At 57.1% G+C, this 25,715-nt stretch overlaps 2 protein-coding genes across 4 annotated transcripts in view; one reads left to right on the top strand and one right to left on the bottom strand.

Moving 5' to 3' along the window:
* Positions 1 to 25,536, top strand: part of SLC5A10 (solute carrier family 5 member 10) — a 39,872-nt gene extending 14,336 nt beyond the window's left edge. For 2 of the 3 annotated variants that reach the window (XM_074918857.1, XM_074918856.1), the window contains 7 exons: positions 2,287 to 2,422; positions 21,191 to 21,298; positions 21,687 to 21,837; positions 24,104 to 24,272; positions 24,714 to 24,929; positions 25,108 to 25,189; positions 25,451 to 25,536. In XM_074918857.1, the coding sequence (XP_074774958.1) occupies positions 2,287 to 2,422; positions 21,191 to 21,298; positions 21,687 to 21,837; positions 24,104 to 24,272; positions 24,714 to 24,929; positions 25,108 to 25,189; positions 25,451 to 25,536 (948 nt within the window). The remainder of the gene's footprint in view (positions 1 to 2,286; positions 2,423 to 21,190; positions 21,299 to 21,686; positions 21,838 to 24,103; positions 24,273 to 24,713; positions 24,930 to 25,107; positions 25,190 to 25,450) is intronic. The other variant, XM_074918858.1, reaches the window with a different exon arrangement.
* On the bottom strand, positions 72 to 16,787 carry FAM83G (family with sequence similarity 83 member G). The gene is made up of 5 exons (XM_074918855.1): positions 16,293 to 16,787; positions 9,828 to 9,995; positions 6,111 to 6,235; positions 3,975 to 5,415; positions 72 to 473 (listed from the first exon to the last, which is right to left on the bottom strand). The coding sequence occupies exons 1-5, from the start codon at positions 16,785 to 16,787 to the stop codon at positions 72 to 74; spliced, it is 2,631 nt and encodes an 876-aa protein (XP_074774956.1).
* Positions 25,537 to 25,715: the final 179 nt, after the last annotated feature.

The raw sequence follows: 25,715 nt of genomic DNA, 5'->3' as shown, positions 1-25,715 counted from the left end.
ACACGGCGTTGCCTGGGGTCCAGGCCCGCTCTACTACCACTCTTGCCGTGGAAGTCCACCTGCACCAGCATCTAGTGGTCCTTCTGGCCGGTGGTCTCGGGGGGTTTCTTTTTGGAGTCAGTAGAAGCACCTGGGGATCCCGCAACCCTGTTCTTGAGGTGCTTGGACTGGGACAGTTTGGAGAGCGGGATGCCGAGGGGTGTCCTCATCTCCTCCGTTGTCTTCTGGCTTTCAGGCAGGGAGGTTAAGCGTTTGCTTGGTGAGAGGTGGCTGGGCTGCGTGGGCTTGCTGGGGCTGAAGGCTTTGCTCTGCCAGTAGGGCTGGCTGCCTGCAATGGTCTTTTTGGGCTCAGCTCCATCCCCTCTGTATTTGGTGGCCCCGGGAGGTTTCTCATGAGTCGGTGAGCAGGAGACCTCCTTGCCTTGTTCTCTGCCTGCGGGGTTCCTGGGTCGGTACCGGTAGATGTGTGTCCCCTGTTTGTTAAAGAGCAGAGAAAGAGATGAGCTACTCCTGTTGTAAGGATGCTGTTCACCTGCAAGGACACCGCTTCGCACGTCTGTTCAGTGGACTTGGTCCTCATGGACAAATCCCTCTGCCACTCAGTGTGCTCCCTTGCCTAAATTCTTCTGAGACCGGTGGCAGCTCAAAACTGCCTCAAGTCTTAACCATTGCTGCTCCTCTGATTTCTTGCTCTGGTGATGTGCTGTCCTGCACATCCCAGCATCTCAGCAGTCCCTTCCTGAGCAGCCCTGTGGCTGTCCTGAGCCAAGTCACTGCTGCCTGGAGATCCAGGACCAAGGATGCCAGTAGCATCTCAACACTATCTCTCCAGCAGCAGCCTGAACACCCGTTTTAATCACCTAAGTGCTTATTTCAGGCCCAAAGAGCATTCAGCCATCCAGACCCAACCTGTGGGATTAGGTGGCTACCAAGATTAGATGAAAGGACAGAGGGTTGGGAGAGGAGGTGGGATCAGGAGACAACAGTGAGCTGCAACACCACTGCGGGGGAGGCTCTGATTAGCTGGGTTGAGACACACGTTTGGATTGGGTCTGAGCACCATTAATCTTAATTCTGGACTGGGTAAGGCCTTAACGCTTGGCTGTGGTCACCAGATATTTATCTTCCTCTTTGGGTGTGTCTGCACCGCAATCTGGAGGTGTGATTGCACCCTGTGCAGATGTACCCGGGCGAGATTGGATCTAGTGAGCGCAGGTGCTGACGGTGGGATGAGCCGAGGCTGGGAGGCTGCAGAGCTGGTGGCACCGACCTGCCCTGCCTCTGCCGTGACCCCTGCCACACCACCAGGGCTGCATCTCCACTGTGCTGTTGGCATCATCTTGGTGTTCAGACATTTAGTCCCAATATCTCAACGGTCTCACTGGTCCTCAAGCAGACACCTTCTGCTTTGACCAGGAGGGCTGCATTAAAGCAGTTTAGCTTCAGTAATGCTAGGTTGATTTAACTACATTGCTCAAAATCAGTGCTAAGGCCTGAGATGCCTTCAGGTGGGAAGGACTAAGGGTGATTTAGCTGCTCTCCCTTAGAGGTCATCATGCGCCTGATGGTGCCTGAGCTGGGTGCTGGTCCTGTGGCTCCTAACATGTTCTGGCTCTTAGGCAGAAGTTGAACCACGGCTTCCCCAAGCATCCCACCCCAGGAACTGGCACCCCATCCCTCCTGCCCACCAGTAGCATGAGCCAGGAGTGGCTGAATCCTGATGGGTGCTGAGCACTTCTCTGTAAGCCTTTGGGGAGAGTCTGAGCTCTTTTAAAGTCAGCATTTCCTATAGATGTTGCCTATTTAAGGGAGACTGCCTCAACACGCAAGGGCTGGCTCTATCGTGGATGGACACAGCTTGGCCAGAGCTTTGAAGTGTGGTGGTTTGAGCTGTGTGGGTGGTGGAGCTGTGGTAGGAGGAGGCTGGACCTGGTGTCCATTTCATTGTGGGCATTCTCTGTGGAAGAGATTGAGATGGAATAGAAGGGGCAAGAGGGGGGAGGATGGTGGTGGGTAATGGTTGATACTGGCAGGAGGATGAGCTGCTGTGGTTGCACTGGGCTTTAGTGGTGCTATGGCATAACACCAGCCCATTGCTGGTCTGGAGAGAAACCCAGCCCGTGGGTTGGGTACACATCTACACTGCTTTTGGGAGCTGTGTTTGGGCCCAATGCCCAGTGACTCTGGCCTTTGGAGATGCTTGGGATGCAGTTTGGTAAGGGGGAGGCTGATGTGGAATAGGAAGTGTTGGCGGCTGCTCAACCGTCCTGCCTGGCTCTCCCACAGGTCATCGTTCAGCGGTCACTCTCTGCAAAGAGCCTTTGTCACGCCAAGGCCGGCTCCATCTTGGCCAGCTACCTGAAGATGCTGCCCTTGTTCGTTATCATCATGCCGGGGATGATCAGCAGGGTCCTGTACCCAGGTAAGGGCCCGGCCGTGCGGACGCGGAGCTGGAGAGGTGGGTGTTTTGCCTGTTGCTAAGTGATGAATAGGAGGGGGGGGCTTGTCTGGAAACCTCTGCTCTGCACAGACCTGGGGGGTGTGCAGGAGGGAGAGGGACAAGAGAGGACCTGAGTGTCCTCAGCACTCTCCTTGTGCCCGCCGTGCATCACCCAACGCTACTGCACTCAACCATGACGCCGGGTGTGAACAGGGTTGCATGTATTTAGGCAACACAACACTCCAGGGATAACTTGGGTGCCGTCTCTTCTATGTGATGGAAAAAGTGATGTTTACCCTCAGAGAGCCTCCATGTGTTTGTAAGAAATCTGCACCCAGAATAAAAAATTTTGGTGGGGGGTTGATGGTGATTCTTTTCAGATTCAAGGTTTCTAGGGAGGTGATCAAGGGTTGCTTTGGTTTATTATTTTTACAAACAGGAGAAACAATTCTCTGCACATTTCCATCAGCTGAGCTCTGGCTTTTCTAACCTGGTGGTTATTGCAGGAGCGCCAGTGTATCTGGCCACTCCCAGCAAGGTGGCAACCAGGACCTGGGTCACAGAGCATCAAAGGGCTCAGTGCTCCTCGCCCTGCATTGCTCTGCAGGACGCGAGGGGGTAGCTGAGGTGTGAGGATTAAAACCCTGCTCTGAGCTCTGTGTCACTGGCTGGGAAGGGAGAAGCAAGTGGACTCTAGGCTGGTAAATTTAATTCCCTATAAATACAGATGAGATGCTCAGCTGAGGTAACCTCAGGTGGTTTCAGTGATTTTTTTTTTTTTTATTTTTTTTTTGGCTGCTGATTCAGCCCTGGGGGTTTGAATGCCCCAAAAACAGCTAGTGGGGAGCCTTGAGAATCCTTGGATGTGGTGCAAGAGGCTGCAGCACTTGGGTGGAAATAGGGGATTGACCCTGTGATCCCCCTGCCTGGATGGGGCGATGCTCCTGCCACGGCGGGGATGCTGGCGTGCACCCCATGGGGTGACAAGGTCTGGCGTCACTTGTGGATCAGCCACAAAGCTGCTGACTGCAACGCTCACCCACAGAGGTTGCCGTCCCTGTTTCTCTGCTGTCTTGCTCTGCCTAATTATGTGTCCGAGCGCTTTTACTTTGATGCTAATCACCTTTGCAAGGAGCTAGAAAACAAGCCTGAGAAGGACACACCTGTGCGCACAGTCTGTCCCTGGCTGGGCATGATGCCACTGCTGATGGGCTCCGTCCCACAGCCCAATGCCACGGGATAATCTTTAATTCCTGAAAATCTCCCCTTTACCAGCCATTCCCATTGCACTCCCAGACACCAAACACTGGCATAGCCACCACCTTCCCGACCAAGAGCACTTCTTGGATGACTCCTACCATTGCCATATGTAGGGCGTTATTCTCCCGTATGGGAAGTCTGATCTCAGCATCTAGGACGCGACACCAAAGCTGGGGATGACACCACGCCTTGGCTGAGCTGGCTGGGTCACCTCCACGTTTGCAACCTTTTGTAGGGTGGAGAAACACAGGGAAGTTTATAGCAAAAAGCCTACCTGCGTGGCACTGCTTGGGTAGGAGCTGTTGCCGTCCAGGATGGTGCGGGGCAGCACACACCTAATCTCCACGGCGTTGCTCCTCCTCTTTGTCATGTCCTCCACGTGGACATGCTTCAGGGATGGGAGGCTCCCCAGGGGACTGAGGAAGGTGCCTCGGCTGATGTGGGGGTCACTGAGTTTCCTCTGGATGGGAAGGATATCCCCGTTGTGGGTGACATCCGAGTTGGTTCGCCGGAGTGGCCCGTAGCGATCCCTCACCTCGAAGTACTCGTCTGAGATGGAGGAAGCGTTGGAGCGGCGGTAGCTGTGGTCAGCAGAGCTGCTGGAGTAGCTCTCCTGGTCACTGAGAGTGATATACTCCTCCTCCTCCTCCTCCTCTTCTCCCAGCCCATTGTGGGCACAGGGAGGCCCTTTATCCTCCTGTGGCCCTGACACTGCCTGGTCTGGCTGGAGATGGCAGGTCTCCACTGAAGCTCCATTGGGCTTCTCCTCTGGTTCTGGCTTTGCACCCGCATGGTTGGCTGGCGGTGGTTGTGGGTCACCCTCTGGGGCAGTGCTGCTGTCACAGGGCACGATGACTTTGGTCACAAGGACGCCAACAGGGATGGTCCTTGGCTTTGGAACTGGGGGCTTGATGTCCTCCAGTATCTCCTCCGGTGGCTTCAAGTGATGGCCCAATGGTGAAGCGGCAAACGTTCCTGCTTGCTTTGTTGTCCAGCTGGCACCTTTGATGGGGCAGGCAGCAGGGACTGCAGGATCCATGGGGATCTGTGGGGTCTGTCTTTGACAGGGGGACACCAGATGTGGCTCTTGGTCTGAGTTTTTCTTTGTCTCCATCTCCCTGTTCTTCAGCATCTGCCGGTGCTGGGCACTGGCCTGGGAGACGTCGCAGACTTTGATGCGGTTCATCTGTGAGAGCTTCACATTCTTTATCTTGGGGTCAATAATGTTGATGTAGCCCAAGACTTCGCTCCCAGGCTCAGGGTCAGGCTCAACCCAGGTGGGCAAATAGTCAAACATGTTGGCTTTTTCCAGATTCAGGAGGCCAGGGTGGATGAGCAGGGAGAGGTCTGCCATGTCGCCGTGCCTGTCACCTGCCTGGCCCTCAGGCAGGGCTTTGCCTTTGTTGTCTGTCTTCTGGTTTTTGTCTTGATTCTCGGACGAAGTCTTGCTGATCTGGTCGGCGCTCTTGGCCTTCACCAGGGCGTATTTAGGGTTTATCAGCTTCTTCACCACGGCATTGGCAGGGGTCACCGGCACAACGGAAGGCAGCGTTACGGGCTCGGGTTCTGGCTCTTCACCCATGGAGATGGACTTGAGGCTCACTCCCTTGGACATGAGATAAAGCTCCTGGAACTGCTTGTCAAATGCCTCCACCACTTGGCCTGAGAGGACTGTGATGACGTTTCGGTCTGTTCTTGCTGCCGACCAGGTGAAGCTGGAACAGAAGCACGTTGGAAACATTCTGAGTGGTTGCTGGTAAATAACACACCTCTCCCCAACCCTAGCTTTCCCTGGAGGATTGATGGTGCTATCAGGGGCATGATCTCACTGTAAACATTAATAATAATGAGATTGAAGAAATAGCGCTCATGCCAAGTTAGAATGAAGGGCTGAAGTCTTGAACACACTGGAACGTGAAGTAAAAATAAAAAGTATTTGCTGTGGGCCAGTTAGTTTTTCACTTCAGTGTTGGCTGCTTTTCCTTTCACAGTGTGGGTTAGTTAAGAAAAGCGACTCATAAATGGATGTGTTTTTTGTTGTGGCCAGAAAGTGGGAAATGGACAAATTGGAAGATACTTCAGGTAGGAAATGTTTAACTGGAAAAGCTGAGATCGTGAGAGCTAGGACTGGCTGCAGTTTGGTGCTTTTGTCCTTTGTGCTCATCCCATCCACTGGTGTGTCCCACCACCTCTGAGAAAGGAGGGGAGTCCTAGACCTGGCTGTGGGGCGGTGGAGACCCTTTGGGTCCCACTACAAATTTCAGACTGGCCTTGCAAAAACATCCCCCAGTTTAGGAGGAGAGGAGCAAGTCTGGCATGGGGTCCTGGGGCCATGCTGGGCACATGGGTCTGCATGAATCCTTTGACCAATGCCTCCATGAGGTGGGCAAGAGGAGATGCCACTGATTACCTGTAGGATCCACACATGGCCCGGTCCCCATCCACAAACATGAACTTCTGGGCCAAAGCCCCTTTGAACTTGGTGGCTGAGCGTGTGAAAAACTCTGTCCCCCCTGTGCTCCGGACTCGCAGATTCTGCAAAACAAAGGTAGAGGCATGAGCAGGAGCAGAAGCAAAGGGCTGGTCTTCAGAGCATCGTTCACTTGTCCATCGATGCCCCCGTAGATGCTTCTCAGCCTCTCCGAGGAGTGGGAAATGCTCTTCATGGCCAACTCAGAGGAGGCCACAGTGATGGGAAGATAAATTAACTTGCCTGAGGCCATGCAGCAAGCCATCAAATTGCCTTCAAGAATTTCCTGCTTTGCCCATGTGTCAGGCAGTGTTTTCTACCTCTTGAACTCGGCGCCGCACGCATCCGTGGGTGAGCAGCGTGTGATAGCGCTGCCAAACGCTTTCCATCTCCTGCAATCTATGCAAATACCACCATGGGAGAGGTGATTCTTCACCTCCTCCTCAGCGGGACACATACAAAGGGTTTTAGGGGGAGGTGGTGACCCTAGGACAGCACATGTGGACCTGACGGCACTGGACTTGGCTTCTACCAGACTCCCGGCTTGCTGGACTCCTAAATCTGAGCATCTAGCCCTGTTTTTAGTGGGTGGGTGGGGGAAAAAAGATGGTGGAGCAACATCTTTTCACCCCTGGGAATGAAACCCAGGGACGTGGGCCAAAAGGGCAGGTCCCTGTGGAGGTGGCTGGGGAGGGGGTTGTCCTCCCCCCAGGGAGCCTGGGCACAGAGGGGCCGCCCTGACTCTGAGAAAATGTTTATCTTCAGTCTGGCTCCTGGCTCCATGTGTCTCCATGGAGGGCACCAGCACATTTTTGCAGCTGAGTAGATAGCATCTTTCACTGCAAATGGTCTCCCTTGGGTGGGGAGAAAATATTTTCTTATGAAAGCATCTGCATTCCTGTTCCTGCCGGGATGTTGGTAACGCCATTGCTAAAGGCACCGTGTCGTCACTAGGTCATGCCCTCCGTGGTTGTTTTTTTTGTGCTGTGATTTTTTTAATTTTTAACTTTTTTTAAAAAAGCACCAGAAGTATTTGTCTTCCCCACCTCCAGCATTCCTCATCTGCTCCCCCGGGGTCTCCTCTCTCCCTGTAGACCATGACCCGGCACAGCCCTAAGCTCCGGTGCAAGCTGAGATTAGGCACCTCTGGTCTCAACTCGTGTGCTCCTGGCAGGAGGGACGGTGATTTAATGCTGGTTTTAGCATGATGCAAAACCAAAGGCTTTCCTGACCGGGTTTCCAGGGAAGTTTTACACACCGAGTGGAGAAATTTGGGGTTGGGTTCGTTTTTTTGTGCATTTGATTTTTTTTTTTCTAGCTTTCTCCTTTTTGCCTGGTGTGTCTGGGGTAAACCAGTGCTGAGCACCCCAGTGTCTGGCAGTGGGTGGCACTGGAGGTGCTGGGGGCAAGTAGGTTGGGGTGTCAGTTCCCATTCCTGTCCCATGTTGTCCCTACACATGGGGCTGCCAGGAGAGGCAGTGCCCAGGGTGCACTTGTACCCAAGGCTGAGCCGTGGCCAGCCTGGACGTCCCTGGCTCTCAGCTCTCCCAGACCTTCGATCTCTCCTGCTCATAGCTGGACCTTTGCACAAAGGCACAAAGCAGCTGGTTTTTTGGGTAACGCCCAGGGGAACAAAGCTCCCCAGAAGCTAAGTGCCGGTTACCTTTCCCTTCCTCCTCACTCCCGGCGCATTGCTGCTGTTAAGTAAGATCTGTTTATTTAATCTCTCCCAAGACGAGCGCACAGCAAGCGAGCACCCAGTGCCGTGGCCGGCTGCCGAGCCTGGGACGGGCTGAATCACTCCCCATTGCTCAACGAAGCGACCGCCTTGCCCAAGCTGGTTTGCTAATTGTGAAGCGCGGAAGGCGCCGAGATAACAACATACGTTTCGTTAGCATCTCCTGCCTTACGAAGCAGCTCCCAGACACTGCCCTGGTTTCCTCGCGGCCTCCTGCCCTGCTGCATCCTATGCCAGCAAATTGGCTGCAATATGTGGCAAATCCCAACTTCTAGACGTTTGCCGAGCTCTGCAGATGTTCTCCTGCTTTTCCAGTCCTGCCACCGGCGTTGCTAATGCATTAAAACACCGGTGTGCGTCAGCTCTGGCTTTTCTGGTCTCAGAGCAGCAGCAGTCTGCAGGATACCAGACTCTCCGGGGAGTTTGGACGTGGGTAAAAGCTCAGCTGAGTCTGCCTTAATTGTTGTGAGCAGCAATTAAGCAGGGTCAGCAGGCTTGGTGGCTGGGGAAGGTGTGAGGCTTGGCTGGCTGGTGTTTTCAGCTCCCCGGGGTGGAGGTGCCTGAGCCCCCGCTGTGTCCCAGCCCCGCTCCAGCCCGATGTGAGGGTGTTGTGGCTCCTACGTGTTCCTGCTCAGCTCACCCTCACCGTAAGCAAATTTGGCGAGCTTGCCTGGGCACAGGCCTCCCCGCCAGCCATTTGGCAGCCAGCAAGCGCGGCCGGGTGACGTCAGGCGCAGAAACATCACTTTTCTGCCAAGCAACAGGCGAGGCCGAGCGACTCGCAGCCGGCAGGTGAAGTACAGTCGGGAGAGGGGTGTCTGCAAGCCCTGAAGTGAAACTCCTGGGCTGTGCTGCTGTGTTTGCATCCAGTGCCTGTGATGGGAATGTTGTGCCCAGCAGAGAGCCAGCCCTGTGGCTGGGGCGAGGGTCCCCACTCCCGAGGCTAATATAACCCCCCACCTTATCCTCTGCCCCTTTGTCTTCCTCTGCCTTTGCACGAGCACCGTGCCAGGCAATTTTTCTCTGCCACTCCCCACACGCACAGGGATGTGGAAGGGGTTTGGGGCACTTTGGGCTGGGGACTGAGCCCCCACACTGCCAGGCATCCCCTCTGCTGCTTTATCTTCCTTCATTTCAAACGGGATTTGTGCACAGGAACAGTATCATGTGCAGCTGCCAGCACCTCCAGGGCCCGGTGAACGCGGCATGTGCAGGCAGATCGGTCCCGCTGGTGTGCTGCCCAGTGAGGGCATCCTTGGCAGCTGCTGGGGCCGCAGGCAGTGTGGGTGCCTCCCTGCTCTGCTCCCGGCCCCGTGCTGGGGCGGAGGCTCCGGAAAAGGGGAAAATCGAGTTTTTTAATTCCAGCCTCTAATTTGAGGGAAAGCCCGAAAGCGAGAGAACCGGCTGGTGGTTGCTCCTGCCAGTCCTACCCCTGGGGCAGGAGCAGGCATGGGGCTGGCGACAGTGCGGATCCGGCCCTGGCAGAGCATCTGCCTCTTGCACCTTCCCTCCTGCTGACTTGTTCGCCAGGAGCTGAGCACGCAGCTTTGCCCTGGGCTTTGCAGTTCTCTGCTTGAGTTATGCCCACCCTTTGAGGCTGCAGCTCCCTGAACACCCCTCTGCTCCAAAGCCAGCTCTGGTTGGGTACCAGCAGCCCCCCAGCCTTTCTGCATCCAGCTTTGCTGGGGGAAAATCCACATCCCCCATCTCTCATCTGTTCCCCTCCATCCTGCTGCTCCTGGATTTGGGCATCACCTTCAGCTTTGGCTACAGGGAAAATGGACTAAACTCCGCTATCACTGCCCAGAGTTTGGATGCTCTGATCCCCTCAGGACAGGAGGGAGCAGGGCTGATAGCTCTGATGGTCTCCCTGCACTGGAGGAGGTTACTCGGCCCCAGACCCTTCAGGCCATCCTTACCTTCAGGTGTCCCGCATGCATCTGGGCTCGCTCACACATCTGAAGGAAGTGCTTCACGTTGGTCTCATCCAAAATGATGTAGACTCCCACTTTTCTCTTGAAACCTGCATCCAGGAGGTCCTTGAAGATGTCTACATCAGTGAACATGTCCATGACCACTGCGATGACCTGGAGGGAGGAGAAGAGAGATGAGTCTCGGTGACAACCCCAAGATACAACCACCGCATGTTTTTGTAAGAGCTGAAGCACATCTCTCTCCCTCAGAGGCTGGGATCTGGTGTGGGGGAGCCCAGGCTCCCTGCCCCAGCTCCAGACAGCCTGAGGGTGGAAAACAGGAACCCCCAGTCCCATTCCTTTGCTGTCACTAGGGGAGGTTTGGTCTCCAGTGGTGGCCTGTAGCATAATATACTTGTGAAAAATTGATTTCTGAGGGTGAATCTAACTTGCTTGCCTTTAACAAGCTCCACAAATTTCAGAGTCCAGTTTCTGGCTGAGAAGTTGGGTGTCTCTTTGCTACCAGCACTGCCTGCAGCCCCATCATGGGGAGCACCAGAAGGGGAAACCTGTGATGTGATGATGTGCCTGAGGACACGTTGCATGGGGTGGTTGCTGTCTCTGGTATTATCCTGCGTGCTTGTGTTGAGAGAAATGGTGTAAAAGCCAGCTAAAAGTGACTCTAAGTTTGGTAGAAAGTATCCGGATATTCCTGAGGTGCATTTGGGAGCTGAAATGCCTTTTAATACCTTTTAAAAAACAGGCCTGGTTGCGAGCTGATGAAGTTACTTAAAATCAGCCAGGAGTTTGCAGCTCCCAGCGCCTGTGACCAGCTGCTGTTCCAGGTCCAGGCTGCTGCTAGCAGCGATGTGGTTGGGTTCAAGGTCAGCTCCCCACCGCGAGGCCAAAGCAGAGCACCGGGGGCGGGCGCTGTTTCTGTCATCGGGGCTGGTGACTTGTGTCTCTTGGTCTCGCTGCCCAGTCCTTGTGTAGCTGGGAGCCTGCTGGGTGCTCAGGGTGCTGCTCCTGCTGCGCACCATCCCTTCGCTATCCGAAAGCAGAGCAGAGCCGGGATGGCAGTGCCAGTGCCCTGCGCAGTGACAGGGTTTGTCACACGGCAGTGTCACCGCTCTTTGCAATGGTGCCTTTGTACCCAGGGCATTTGCTGCCCTGGCAGGGAGCGGGTAAGATCTGTGAGTGATAGGAAGGTGGATCTGTGCTGCGTCCAGCTGTGCTGGGATGGCTGCCTGAGCATCGAAGTTCACTCCACACCCGTGGATTTAGCCTTCATGGAGATGGAATCACCCATGACACAATGGTGAGCTGCAGCAGGAGACATGTGCAGGCAAAGGGACTGTTGACAGCTGCCTGCAGCCCAGCTGAGCAGCTCAGTGCAAACCCTGGGGTAGCAGCCCTGCACCCGTGCCTGCCTCCCCTCATCCCACACAGGGTGGCAACAGCCACGCAGGAAAGCAGCGTGTCATCGGGGTGCTGGCGTGTCATCGTCCCATGCTTGGAAACCCATCGGTTCTCCCTCTCTGTGGTTGTTCCTGGAAGGCACCAGGGGTCAGGGGGAGATGGGTGCTGTCATCTCCTCACCCTTCCAACCCTCTGTTGGCCACAGCACGTGGCCGAGCCAGGGAGGGACACCAGCATGGGAGCATGCACGCCATGGGGTGACACAGGGAGACCCTGGGATGCTCCTCCCTCGAGAAGGAAGGGATCAGGATGGTGCCTGGTGCTTGCACACTCAGGCACGTCCAAGTCCAGGGCTCTCAAAGCACCCAAGCTGCCTTGTAATTAGTTTTGTGCCACAGGAGGTGGAGAGCTCTAATTAAGAAGAGGATCATGCATTATGACACTGCTGGTTCTTCCCTTCCTTCTCTGCAGGCGATGGGGCAAGGAGCGAGGCTGCGTAGGGAGCCCCAGCCCACGCCCTCTCCAGTGCTGCCCTGACACCCCAACACCCACCACACACGAGCGTTTCGGGAGGTGACAGTGAGCTGAGCGAGAGGGGACTTGATTTTAACTGAATTCCCATTTACCTCCCACCCTGAGAGCCTCTCAACAGGCTTTGCCATGAAAGGATGAATCCTCACTCCCTTGTGCACCCGCTCGTGTGTTTTGCATGTCCACATTGTCCCAGTGGGGAAACTGAGGCAGAAAACCAGATGCCCACTTTGCATGGGCTGCCCAGCGAGGGCTGCAATTGTCTCGCCAATGATGTAAAGTGGGACAGGTTCAAAGCTACTCCTAAAGCTCAGGGCTTGGCTTTTCCAGTTACAGCAATTAATGGGGGAGGAGCTGTGCTGTCTGCTGCAAGCCCTGGGTGAGGGGCACCTGAGCTGGGACAGCGTCTCCTTGGTCGAGGAGGTGGGTTTGGTGGCAGAGGCTTTGCTCCCATCTCTGACACTGATGCTCCCAGTGGCTGTGGTCATGTCACTTTGCCTGTGCACCACATTTTCTCTGGGGGACGTTGAGGTCTTATAAAATAGGGGGATGAGAATAGTATTTGCCTTCATTTTGGGAGGAAGAGGGCATTTTCCCACTGCAGTCCTGGCATTCCCCAGGCCTTGGCTCACTGCTCTGGCTCTGAAGAAGCAGCTTTGCAGGAGTGCAGGCAGGGCAGGGTGACACCCCCCATCCCAAGCACTGCTCACATGGGGATGGCGAACAGGTAGCACATTGCAGGCAGTTGCCCGGGGCAGCTGGCTCAGGCAGCAGGGAGCCAGCCTGGCTCTCACCCGTTTGCCCAATTTTTAACCCAATTCCTCCTGCTCGGCTGGTGCATCCTGTCACCGCTCAGCACTTCTGCTTCCCTCCCCACCACGTCTTGCCTGCAGGACAGGCTTGGCCTCAGTTTGTCACCGGGATCTCATGCCAGCGTGCCAGTGTGCTGCCCTGGCACAAAACGGGCCAGGAGAGTGAGGGCAGCGCTGGCAGCGCTCCCGGTGCGGTGACTGCCCAGGGACCCGCAGCGGTGATGGCTGCGCTGCCTGCGCTTGAGCCTCAGCTGGGACCAGTTGGGTCTGTGCCAAACCCAGGTACAGGTTTAATCTGCAAAGAATCTTCTTGGGGTCCCAGGAGCTGCCAAGATCCACTGGACACGGCCGATGTGCAGGGGCTGGGTCCCAACACCCCGAGGAGTGGTGAGTATCGCGTCCCCTTGGACGCTGGGCAGATGGTGTTGGGATCTTTCTGAACGGCTTAGATGTACACGTAAACTGCAGGATCATGTTTTATAGAGGAAATTACGGCTCTTTATTAGCTCACTCTGAATCATCAGATAATGACTTTTGGGGCACACCACGTGGGCATTTAATAAATTAGGCAGGCACCAAGGCACAATTAGAGGAAGCATGTTGGGATGAGGGAGAGGTGGGACAAGTAACATTAATAATTGCTCTCCCCTGTGGACCCTTTCATCCAGGAATGGCAGAAGGTTTTGTAAACAGTAATTAATAGGGCCTCCCAACCTTTGCTGGAAGTTGCTTAGGGTAATTATATCACCACAATCCCAACCTGGAACCTCAAGTGCAGAGAGGAGGTCAGACTCACTGCTGTCTCTGGTGGCTTTTGGCCAAGGTCAGTGTTTTCAGCCTCCCTCTGGTTTCGGGTAAGATAGAGCCAAAATCTAGAGAAGAAGTCTTCCTCCTTATCCATCTGGTGAGCTTTGCAGCCTGAGGGGATACACATCAAGGGAGAGATGGCTGTGCCAGGGCTGGACCTGGTGAAGGTCTCCAGGGTGAAGCCCAGCAGTGCACGTCCCTGACCACCTCCGTTCACTGGCCACAAAAATGGGAATTTGCTGGGAGAGCAAGAATGTGGCCGCAGGATCATGCCTCTCTTCTCTCCCATTTATTCCCAGAAAGAGGAAGGGATCATTTGCATCCCCTGCTCCGGCTCGCCTGGGTTTGCCTCTCTGCAGAGCAAAGCAGAAGCTCTGAACTCAGCAGTGTTTGGCCTTGTTCCTGCAAGCAAGTAGGTTCATCTGCACCATCAAAGGGGCCTCACATCTCAGCTCTTGGCTTTCTTGCCCCAGCTCTGAGCTGCCGTGAGCCTTCCCAGCGTCAGCATCGCTCACGCAGGCTCTGAACTTTCCTCAGCCAGGCTCAGGTGAACTTTGCTCTTCTGGCCATGAGATAAGAAGCCACATGGTGATGTTTGGTGTTCGGCATCTGACAGCACGTCGGACCAAGCGTCTTTGAACATGGCTGGAGCAAGGGTCAGCCTCTGTGATGTGATACTGAAGCTCTCCCAAGCTCCTGCTCCATTGCAGGTGGAGGAGGAGCACTGCCATTGCCCGGAGGGATGGGACAATTTGGCAGGGATCTCTGCAGGGTGGCCTTAAGGACGTGCATGAAGGACAGGGCACGTGGCCAGCCTACGTGACATCTGATGGGGTGGCAGCCAGCCTGTCCCTCTGTCCACTCTTGGCTTCCTCAGCCAAACCCTTTCACTTCCAAGCTGCCATGAAGACTTTAAGCCTTGGCTGAAATCTCTGGGTGCAGAAGAGGTTGGTGTAGCTCAGTGTCCCCACCCTTAGGAGCACCCACACCAGCGGTCACCTGGGCTCAGCCACGGGAAGCAGGTTCAGCTGCAGTAACTGTGGTCCTCATATACAGGGTGAGAGACCTTCTCAGACCCCATAACTCCCGCCATCCCCAGACCCCTCAGACTGCAGATTTGAAGCACACGCCCATCTCTATGTTTCCTGGGGTGCTATAAGCTCCAAGCAGGCTCCTGCATGTCACCAGTGGTGTCACCATGTCTCATCCCAACCACGAAGGACCACCTGAACCAGGAGACGGAGCCCAGCCCTGCTTATGGGGCATCAGTGTACCGGTGACAAGCAAAGCAGCATCAACCACAGCCACGTCTCTGTGGTTTGGAGAGTCTCCAAGGAGAGGTGTGGACGGTGCAGGCAGCGGGGCCTGGCAGCTGCTTGACTCAACTGCCTGGCTCTGCTGAGCAGGAGGGTGGTAAGATGACTCAGGAGATGCCGTTTGTGTGGGGGCAGGCGGGAAGCGGTGAGTAGGCAAAGCCAGGCAGGAGCTGCAAGCCCGTGTCAGAGGCAGCCGGAAAGACCCGAAGATGAGACATTATTCGTTGTGGGGGAGTTCTCCCATTCTCTGTCTCGTGGGACTTCAGCCCTCCCTTCCCTTTGCCATCACTGCAAAGCCCTTCAGCAGGGAAAACGTTGCAGGTAGGGACAGATGACCTCAACTTTTGCAAGGTGACAGTGGCCAGGGATGGCTCCCATCTGCAGCGGGACAGCCCCAATCCCCCACATCAGCCATCCCCATGAGCCAGCTGCCTCAGATGCGTTGGGAGATCAGTTTTCCTGCCTGAGCTGGGGCTCTTTGAGCTCAGACCCCCGGCCCTCTGGTCCTGGAGAGGCTCCAATGGTTGAGTGCCACCAGGCTTCCCTCTCTCCTGCCAGGATCTGCGAACCCCAGCACAGTCCCTGGCCTTGGCATGGGGGTCTCTGGAGCCAGGTGGACCTGATCCATCCTAGCCTGTCTCTCCCTGCTCCATAGCCACCCTGGCAGGGTCTCCTCATTTTCCTGCTGGAGCATCCCCAGGGTTGGGGTGCTCCTCCCTTGGGGCTGGATTTCTCAAGGGAGCAGATGCACAGAGCTCAAATGGCTTCAAAGCACCACAAAACTAGCAGGTACTGACCCCTCCTGCTCTTCCCAGCTGAGACTGGATTACTGGGAAATACCAGCAACCTCTGCCCACCACCGCTGGCCTTCAATGCATGCCATCATCTCCCTCCTTCCCTGGTCCTTCTGCCCATGACACCAGCCTGACCCCATTGCTTGTGCACCTCAGCTCCCTGCTCCTTGGTTTGATGCCACAGGGAGGACAAATCTCAACCCAAATCCCATTGGCATCACCCTTGTCCTGCACATCAGCTCATTGTTTTCCTCTTACAGCCAGGATGAGGCCAGCTTGGAGCACTGCAGCAATCTCAGGCCAAACCTGACCCTCATATACATCAGCATCAAACCAGTGGCTTTGGCTTCTTTGCCCCAGGGCTGAGTTTGGCTCCTCCAGTTCCTGCGTGTTGCCACATGCAGTCACACAGGGCTCTGGCGATAATGATTGTGGGGTTCCTGGGACTATAGGCTCGCAGCTGAGAAGCAGCTCAACCCTTTTTTCTCTCTGGTGGTTTTCCCCACAGCCCCATAGGGACCCTGGGATTAACAATGCTGCCGTATGGATCATGGGAAGGGTCCACTTCCAGGGAGTGTTGGACCAGCCTAACACCATCTTCAGCAAAACCTGATCCTCAAATATTGGTCAAATCAAATGAACATGGAAAAAACCGAACACTTGACCCTGATGCCTTTGTTTGGGCAGAGCTCCCCACAAGACCAGGACTGCCTGGCTGAGCAGGACTTTAGAATCCGTCCTTGGCAGGACAGCCTGAGGCAAATCCTGCCCCGTCCCCGTGGCGCACCTCACCTTCTGAGCCTGGCAGATCATCTTCCTCACCACCTCCTTGATGTGCGCTTGGCCCTCGATGGGCGGCTGCATGTAGACCGTGGCGCGGGTGACCCCACGGTAGGCGATGGTCTCGGGCCAGCCGAGGTCCAGCTGGGGGATGGAGCGGTCAGACCTCTGGGGCCAGTATTCCAGGGAGGGGGCCACGTCCTGCTCATCCCCTTGGCTGTTGTGATCGCCTTCACTCTCCCCCGCGCTGCTGCCGTGGCGTGGGATGTACTCAGAGCCGGGGTCGTACGTCTCCAGTGTGTCCAGGATCTTCTTTAGCTCCAGCTCAGAGAGGAAGTCCCTGATGTTCTCCTTTTTCAGGACCTCATAGAAGGCATCTGGGCCGCGGGAGGCCAGTGCCTCCAGGGCCAGGCGTTGCTCCTCGCTGTAGAAGAACTCAGGCTTGGACTCGCTGGACCTCCAGTTGACGTGGCTGTCATCCAGGCACTGCACCTGGGAGAAAGCCATAGTGACCACGCACACCGGTGCTCCGAAGGGAGCTCTGTACACCCAGCGAGCGCTGGATGTCGGCAATAAATAAGGAATTAATTATTCCCCAGTCTTTACACGATTTGCTTTGCTTCACCCTCCTTGGTTCAATGTGCAGCTGGGGAAACACGCCGCTCCCTTCTCCGCCAGCTCCTGCCTCGCCAGAGTTTTTCTCCGCCAGGGAGGAGGATTGGGTTTCTTGCTTGTTCCTGGCTCTGTGCAGCGAGAGGGCTCCGGGCAAGGAAAACTTGGAGCTTCCCACGGCCGGGGTTGTGCGACAGGGCAGAGGCGGCCCCGGGCGTATGTGCACGGTCGGGAAGGTTCTCTACCTCCGGGTCCACGCTCTTCTCATCCTCCGCTCGTTCAAGACAATGATAATACCAGATAAAATGAAAAGTGGGAAACAAACGAGCAAAAAACCCGTCTTAATAAAGGCAGAGAAAAGCAGGATTTCTCAGCCCAAACGCTGCCCGTTGTTATCGTTCCTGGAGAAGTGGGTCAGCGGTGGGTTTCGCGGCAGCGAGCGTCTCCGTCGGCCGCTTCTGCATCGCCCTGGTCGATTATTTCAGGCTCCTGCCAGCGCACAGTGCCGGGGCCAGACAGGTAACAGCAAGAAGTGAAAAGAGGAAAAGCAAAAGAGTGATTCATCACTCCGCCCTGCCCCACCTGCAGTCACATGCTGCCTTCACACATTCCCGGCCCTGCCCGCACATTAACTCTTTCGGCTGATGCTGCCCTCACACCTCTGGCCCCAGAGCCCCCTGCAGGTGCGAGAGGTTGGTGGGCGGCTGGGGAGGGTTTGGGGTGTTTGCCTTTAAAAAAGCAAATGGATCTCCCCTGAAATCTCCTTTCTCCCGCTGTGTCAGCTGCTAAGTCGATATTTTGCAGGAAAGCAGCATTGCCTCGTGGTTAACCCCTCCTGTGCCGAGGGCAAGGACCCCTGGACTAGTGCGGGAGCTCGGAGCCCAGGTGGGTCCCAGGGTGCAGCACCAGGTCAGAGCTGCCATAGTGGTTCACAGCTGCACCACAGGGGGTTTAGACTGGACATTAGGGGTTTAGACTGGACATTAGGAAGCATTTCTTTACTGAGAGGGTGTTCAAACATGGAACAGGCTTCCTAGAGAGGTGGTCAATGCCCTAAGCCTGTCAGTGTTTAAGAGGCATTTGGACAATCTCCCTTAATACCACATTTTAACTTTTGGTTAGCCCTGAAGTGGTCAGGCTGTTGGACTAGATGGTCGTTGTAGGGCCCTTCCAACTGAAATGATTCTATTCTATTCTATTCTATTCTATTCTATTCTATTCTATTCTATTCCCTCCTCTGCTTTGGCACAAGGTTTGCAGCATGGACACAGTCAGGGCACTAGACATTGCTGTGGCAGATTGCATTAGTAACTGGGAGATGGGCAGAAAAACCATCCTGGATTCATCAGTTGGTGCTCAGAAGCCAGAAACATGGAGCTTTTTCCTTGGAAACTCAAATGAAGATGAATTTCAAGAATTGGGGTCAGATTCTTGCACCGATGCAAAAAAAAAAAAAAAGGAAAGTGCCAGAGGCTGTGTCTCGCTCCCTCGCGTTGGTGCAGCTCATCTGGATTCACAGCCATGTAAATGAGAGCCCCGCTTGAGTCAGGCTCCCGAGGCGAAGCCGCCAGTCTGCCCGGGTGCTCGGCCATCAAAGCTCTCCTTTCTGCAGACACAGTGGCCATGAAGCTTCCCGGCTGGCCCGTCCCTGGCCGGGGCTCACGGCACAGTGAAGCGCCAAGCCCAGGAAGGATTTGGAAGAAAAGATGAGTCAGAAATGTACAGAAAGGGGATAAACTCCAGCGGAGTTTTCTCAAAGTGTGGCTGTGGCTGAGCCGATACCACTCAGCTTTAAGTTACAGTAACGGGCTGCTTAGGGGAACCACTGGCTTTTCTCCCCTTGCACTGGAGTAAAAGGGTTTATGCGAGTGCATAGTAAAGGCTGGCAAAATCACACCCCCTGCCCATCCTCTGGTGTGAAATCATGCGTCAGGTTGTGCCCAGCCCTGGTCTGTTGTGTGCAGGAGGTGGCAGTGGGGCCTGGGGAGAGCACAGGGATGTGATGGCTGTGTGTTGGGATCAGAATACGGCGAGGAGCGAAGTGTTCGGTGTTTTCAGATGGAGCTGATGAATTTATGGAAAGGCTGTACTGACTCCACGGGGTTTTCTCAGTGGTTGGATGTCACTCCCACACCGTGGCCTGGGCAGTGAGGGGTGCAGCGGAGACAAAACCAGGTATTTTAGGTGAAATCCCAGCCCTGCTGAGCAAGCAGTGGTGGCCACTTGCTGATAGAGTTACATCTGGGACAGCAAACATGACAGAACCCAGCACCCAGCCAGCACCCATGGGGGAGCTCCGGGACCTCATCCCCAGTTGTTGTCCCCCCCTTGGGTGGCCCAGCCCTGGCAGGTTGGGAGATGCCCCAGATTGGGGCTGGTGCATTGAGTGTGGGTGTTCATGGCGTGGCTGGAGCGTGCTGCGGTTGTACCCACCTCAGCTGCCGACGGCTGCCCCAGCTCTGTTTTTATTGTGCAAGGAGATTTATGGGCTCTTTAGCGGGGTGTGTGAGCTTATGATTTATTACACAGTGGCATAAACGTGGCATCCCGTCCATCCTGCCATGGCTGGCTCCTACGCTGTGCTGGCGGAGGGGGGGAATGGGACCACAGAGCCCCACGCCTGCACCATCACCTGAGCCCCAGGGTACTGGGGACAGGGGACCCCATCGTCTTCATCCCACATGGCAAATTCAGCTCCTGAATTGTGGGCAGCCCTGGCGCGGGGAAAAAGCCAGCAGCTCCTTTGTAATCCCCTGCCTGTTGGCAGCGACAGGTCGCTGTGGCTGAGCAGGTCGGTCCCCGCCGTCACGGATGTCCCCGCTCAGCCGCCCCGGGCTGACCCAGCCGGACAAGCAGCACCTGGTGCAGACATGGCCTCACTCCTGCAGCCGGCACCGGGGCCGGCTCCTCCCGACTGCAGATGGAAGCATTAATTACAAGCTCCTAATTAATTTCCCATCTTTAGGAGAGGGCCTAATGACAAAGCAAGGCAGCAGGGTACGACGCTGGGCTCTGCTCCCGGCTCAGGGGCTCTGGCTGCCCGGTTGGGCTTGACTCCAGCTTGCCGCACACTCACCGGTCCCACCGAGGGGTTCAGTGGCAGAGCTGAGCCTTGGGGTGGGCGTTTTGGCTGGGCCATAACACCCAGACGCTGCTTTGCCCTCTGGAGCATCTTCCACCTGCCAGCAGCCAGCTATTTGCATGGAGCCGTGCAGAACATGGTGTTTTAGAGAGGAGGAAACTGAGGCACAGAGCGGTGATGGCAGCTTTACTCACAGTTGCTGGAGGACAGAGTCACCGGAGCCCTGGCGCTGACTCTAACCCTGGGTAAAGGCGTCCCAGGCTGGGCTTTTTTAGCAACCTTGGGATGTGCTGAGCATTGCCTGTGGTCTGCTGCCTGCACCCTGTGTCGCACTCCCATCGCACCCCACATTGCACCCCACGCTCCTTTACTGAGAGCCCTGGGGTGTTACCAGCTGGTGTTTGCCTCCCCCAGCAGCTGCTACTGGGGGGCTGAGGGCTGCACCCCACTTTGGCGGGGGTCACCACGCAGGAGGACCGAGATGACGCTCCCAGCCATGTGCAGGGATCACCCCTGCTACTCCCCGTGCTCCTCGGCAGGAGGATGCAGGCCGGAGAGGCAGGCAGCCCATCCATATTTATGCCTGACATTAATTTCCATCCATTTCAATATTTTATGAGCGTAACAATAAAAAAAGGGGTTCAGCTCTCGTTGAGACACAGAAATAATTGGGCGTTGACAGTCCTGGCGAGCAGCCACACGCGGCCCAGGGAGCTGCTGGGTGCTGCCCATGCGGAGGTAATTGCCGCAACGGTGCATGAACCCGCCTGGCCCCGTGCACGGGACGGGCAGCACCTGCCCGTGGGGCTCTGCCGCCTCCGGCTGTAGCCCCGGGTGCCGGGGTCCCGCCCTGGTTCTGGAGGTCCCACCCCGGGGTGGCTGTCACTGTCTTTAATGTGGGGAGGGCTTGGCGGGGGCAGCGCTGACTGGAGCTGGGCTGGGTGCGAGGCGGCGGGAGGTGGGGGTGATGCTGCTGGGCTGGATCCTGCCGGGGTTGAGACTGACTCGGGGGGGGAAAGGGACTGGGGGGAGGCAGAGGCGGGTCTCTATGTGGATTGTGCTGCCTGCTTCTCCCCGCAGTCCCCTGCCAAGGTCTGGGCATCGTGGCCATAGTGAAGGGCCAATGTCTGCCCCAGTGGAATGGGGTGCCAGGGGGTGCTGGGCTGGTCCTCGCACCACAAGGGGTCTTGAAACTTCACCTGCCTCTGTCCCCCAGACACCGTGGCCTGCGTGGACCCCGAGGAGTGCGCCCGTGTCTGCGGGGCCGCCGTGGGCTGCTCCAACATCGCCTACCCCAAGCTGGTGGTCGAGCTGATGCCCAGCGGTAGGTGGGTGGGAGGGGGTGTCTCCATCTGTGCTGGGCTTTGATGCACCCCAGGCTGCCCCTGCACCCCGTGGCAGCTCGGGTGTTGGGGGGGACCCCATGGATGGTCTGGGCAGGCTTGTGTGTGGGACAGCCCATGCAGCCCCTCCAAGGGGACCCCAAAAAGTGAGTTCAAGGGATGTGGGTGACTGTGGGGCAGCTGAGGGTCCCAGCATCCCAGGGTGTCCCCAAACCCCATCCTTGCTGTAGAGGAGATGCCAGTGTGTGCCTGTGGAGGGGGAGGCATTACCCCTGGGTGAAGCATCAGGGTTGTCCCATCCCATCCCATCCCATCCCATCCCATCCCCCTCCGGTTCAGCCACTCCCTGACGGTCCCTCTCTTCCCCAGGGCTGCGAGGTCTGATGATCGCCGTGATGATGGCCGCGCTCATGTCATCCCTGACCTCCATATTCAACAGCAGCAGCACCCTCTTCACCATGGACATCTGGAGGAAGCTGAGGCCGGGGGCTGGAGAGCGGGAGCTGCTCTTGGTGGGAAGGTAGAGACTGGGGGTTTCGGGGAGACTGACTGGGTTTCGGGGAGACTGGCGGGGCCGGTCCAGCCCTCTGTGATCTACCTTTGGTGCCCGGGAGCCTGCAAAGTGCCTGTGCTCAGTCTGGTTTATGAAAGGGAAACAAGCGCTTGGATTATTTGACTTATGAAAGCGCTGGAAAGGCAGACGGGGTGTTGGGGGTGTTTGGAGGGGCAGGGCTGTGCCTGGCACGAAGCCTCGCTGCCTCCAGCCCCTTCCCCCGGGGAAGCCGGCGGCTGGTCCTCGCCAAGGTCACAAGCAAAGCGCCACGGGGGGACCTTCGCCGGGTGGCAAAGGGCAGCGTTGCCCGCACATGCCCCGGCTGCTCCCAGGGGAAGGGGGGTGCCGGCGGGGAGCCCAGGAACCTGCCCGCGGTGCCGCGCTCGGGGCGGCAGAGTCAGCGCTGGGGAATGCCCCGGCGCGCTGCCGGGGTGCCGGGGTGCGCGGGGAGTGTCCTCGGCGCGGGGCAGACAATAACAAGGAGGGAATCTGGGTCAGGGCTTTGGCTGGGCTGCGCTGGGGCTGCGCGGAGGGTTGGCTGGCCCGGCAGCTCCAGGAGCAGCCATTTCTTGGCGTCCTCCATCTCGGGAGGGTGGGAAGGGCATGGGCAGCGATCCTGGGCAACTGTGGTCCTGCACGGCTCCCCGCTGGGAAGCGGGGTGCTTGTCTCAAGGGCCTGCCTCACCCCTCTCTGACCCAGCTTCGGTGCTGGTGACAGAGGGTGTAATAACGCCGGAGAGCTTTCCTGAGGATGGTTAATGAGTATTTGCGAAGGGCTTTGCCCCCCCGGGGTGGGAGCCACTGCGAAGTCCATCCCAGGCGGTTCGTTAGCGCACCGGGTGACTTGCAGGCAGGGTGCTGTACGGCCCCACAGGGATATAGCAAACGATAAATGTTTTGGAAAGGAAAAATACAGCTGTTTAAGCTGCAAGTTTGAGGATTTCCTACTCGCCAGCGCAGGGACAACTGGCTTGGGGTTATTTCTGAGTAGCTGTGCAGGGGGTCCCAGCCACCCCGCAGGACCTGCCAGGGTGGGGATGCCCCGTCCGGCTCAGCGCAGGGAGGGAAGGGATTTGCTTGCGGGACCGGAGAGAGTTACAGGTTGCTCGACCTGGGATTTGAGCTCCTACTGCCTGGCTGGAAATTCCTGCAGGTGTTTGATGTGTGCTCTTGTGCCGAGGCGATGGCGAGAACACCCAATCCTCCCCAATACCCCCAGGCCCGGTGGCAGGCTGTGCATCGCTCTGCCCTCCATCTCTGCCCCGATCCCCACCTTGGGCTGCATGTGGAGGGGGGCACGGCCACCAGGCACTGCCAGGCCACCACCATGCTCAGACACTCCTGCATTTTTCTCATGACCTTTATGCATCCTCTGTGGCTTGAAGACCTACCGAACATAGGGGGTTTTCTCCTACCCCTTAGGTCAGGGTGTGCGTTTTACGCTCAGGCTGCTTCCTCTTTCCAAAGTACCAGGCAGGCAGTGGGGGCTCTGTCTAGAGATGCTTTGATAGCTTTTTTTTTTTAAATTTTTTTCTACTTCTGCTTTCCGAGATGAACAGATGGAAATGTAGGTAATTCTGAGAAGCTGTAAACAAGCCAGGCTGAGCTATAAATACGTCGGCTTTCAGGACATGTCCTGCCCAGCCTGCCTGCTCAGATTGGGCCCAAAAAGCTGGGATCTGGCCAACAACTCTTGCTTTGGAGGAGAGTGATGCTGCAGGGTGTGCCTGGGCTTTGGGCAAGGATGGGGACAGGGTGGTGCTGGGGGACAAACGCACCCCTCCCTCGCAGTCTGGCCAGGGGGAGCTGAGCACGGGGCAGCTCAACCCATGTCCCCAGCTCTCAGCTGGGTGCTTTGGCCAGGCACAGGGGTGCTGAGAGCATCACCCAAATCTGGCCAGAGCACCCAGCCTCTGCGACTCAGGGCTTTTCATAGCAGAAGTGCCCATTGCCTGCTGATTCACCATGGGGGGGGATCTAACTTAGCAGCCCCCAGGCCTGGGGAGCGCTCCTCTGCCCAGGATGGAGATGGAACTGTCATAATTAGAATCCTCCACAGCCCTGGCGATGTCACTCGGTGGCTCGCATCCTCCTGCATCCCCCGGCCAACTCTTCTGTGCCAGTGCTGGGACTCAAGCCCTGACCTCAGGGACCCCCCCCCACCGCCATGGTGATGCTGTGGGTGCAAGGAGATGCAGGTGGGACAGGAACATCACCCTGCACCGCATCGCAGGGTGGTCACAGTGGTGCTGGTGGCCCTCAGCGTGGTCTGGATCCCCATCCTGCAGAGCTCCAGTGGTGGCCAGCTCTATGTCTACATCCAGGCTGTCACCAGCTACCTAGCTCCTCCCGTCACCGCCGTCTTCGTCCTGGCTGTCTTCTGGCCCCGAGCTAATGAGCAGGTACATGACCTGGGTGGCCCTGGGGATGGCCTGGGGACACGTGGTGGTGCCAACACCTCCCTGCCCACCCTGCTTCTGGGGACCCAGCACGGCTCAGGGGGTTGAGGGGAGGAAAGGGGGAGGCGATGCTGGAGGGGCTGGGGAGAGGAACCAGGCCTGGCTGGTGTTTCCCCAGGGAGCTGGTGGGTGGCTGGTATGAAGAGGAGGAGGAGGAGGTGGCAGGTGCTGCCATGCATGGCCACCAAGTGTGGCATGGGCCGATGGGGCTGGCAGGGGACACCCCCTGCGGAGGCAGTGCAGGTTTGGGCTGGGGGTGCTGTCCCAACACGCCAGGGCTGCTCAACAGGGAGCAGCTGCCTGGGGGTGTGTGTGTGTTTGTCCCCTCTGTAGGGTGACTGTCCCCCCACGCCGGCCACCCCCTCACGGACCTTTTCTTTGCAGGGAGCTTTCTGGGGCCTGATGGCGGGGCTGGCGCTGGGGCTGGCCAGGATGGGGCTGGAGCTGGCGTACCCCCCGCCCCGCTGTGGGGTCCCCGACCAGCGGCCCTGGCTGCTCACTGACATCCACTACCTGCACTTCGCCGTGCTGCTGGGCACTGCCACGGGCGCCATGGTGGTGGGGGGCAGCCTGCTGACCCCCCCGCCACCTCCAGCCAGGGTGAGCATGGCACTCGGGACCCCTCACCCTGGTCCCCACGTCTGTGCCCACCCACCAGAGCTCCTCGGCTGGAGACATTGATGTCACCCGGTTGCACCCCAAGCTCCGCAAGGGGGGTCCCCATGGGGGTAGTCTGGCCTGGGGGTGTTTTCTCATCAAATCTCACCCTGGTTTTTAGCTAAAGGATCTCACCTGGTGGACCCTCTCGCAGGAGCCCCCCCAGCCTTCCATGGATGGCACATCCGAGGGACCCCCCGACGGTGAGTGGGTGTCCTCAGGGGTGTCTGGATGTGGTGGCATCTTCAGTGCCCCCCACTCCCTGCTTTTAACAGGCAGCAGGATGACCTGTGCCTCAGTTTCCCCGTGGCTGTGCCACCTGCCAGGAGGCGGCTGATCCCCACAGCTCTTTGTCCCCCGCACTCACACTCTTTCTGTGCCAGGTCCCTCTTCAGCCACGCCAGGCAGCCAGCAGCCATCAAAGGCCGAGGGACCCCCGGCCATGGCCCTCAAGGACACCACAGAGCCCCCCTTCTGGGCCCACATCTGTGGCATCAACGCCGTTGTCCTGATGTGTGTCAATATTTTCTGCTATGCCTATTTTGCCTAGCAGCCTGCCAGTCCCTGGGGAGGGGGGGAGAAATGGGGATTTGGGTGATACAGTTTTTATTTGTCACATTTGGGATGTGGGATGTTTAAATCCACTGGTGCGATGAGCTGGGCGTTCTCAGCGCCGTGGTCTCTGAGTGTGTCCCAGGGGGCTGTGAGGCGTGTGTGTGTGTGGAATTT

This window comes from Athene noctua, chromosome 15 (assembly GCF_965140245.1).
Source record: "Athene noctua chromosome 15, bAthNoc1.hap1.1, whole genome shotgun sequence".
NCBI lineage: Eukaryota > Metazoa > Chordata > Aves > Strigiformes > Strigidae > Athene > Athene noctua.
Note: the sequence above shows the minus strand (reverse complement) of the source record. Positions and strands in the feature narration are given on the sequence as shown.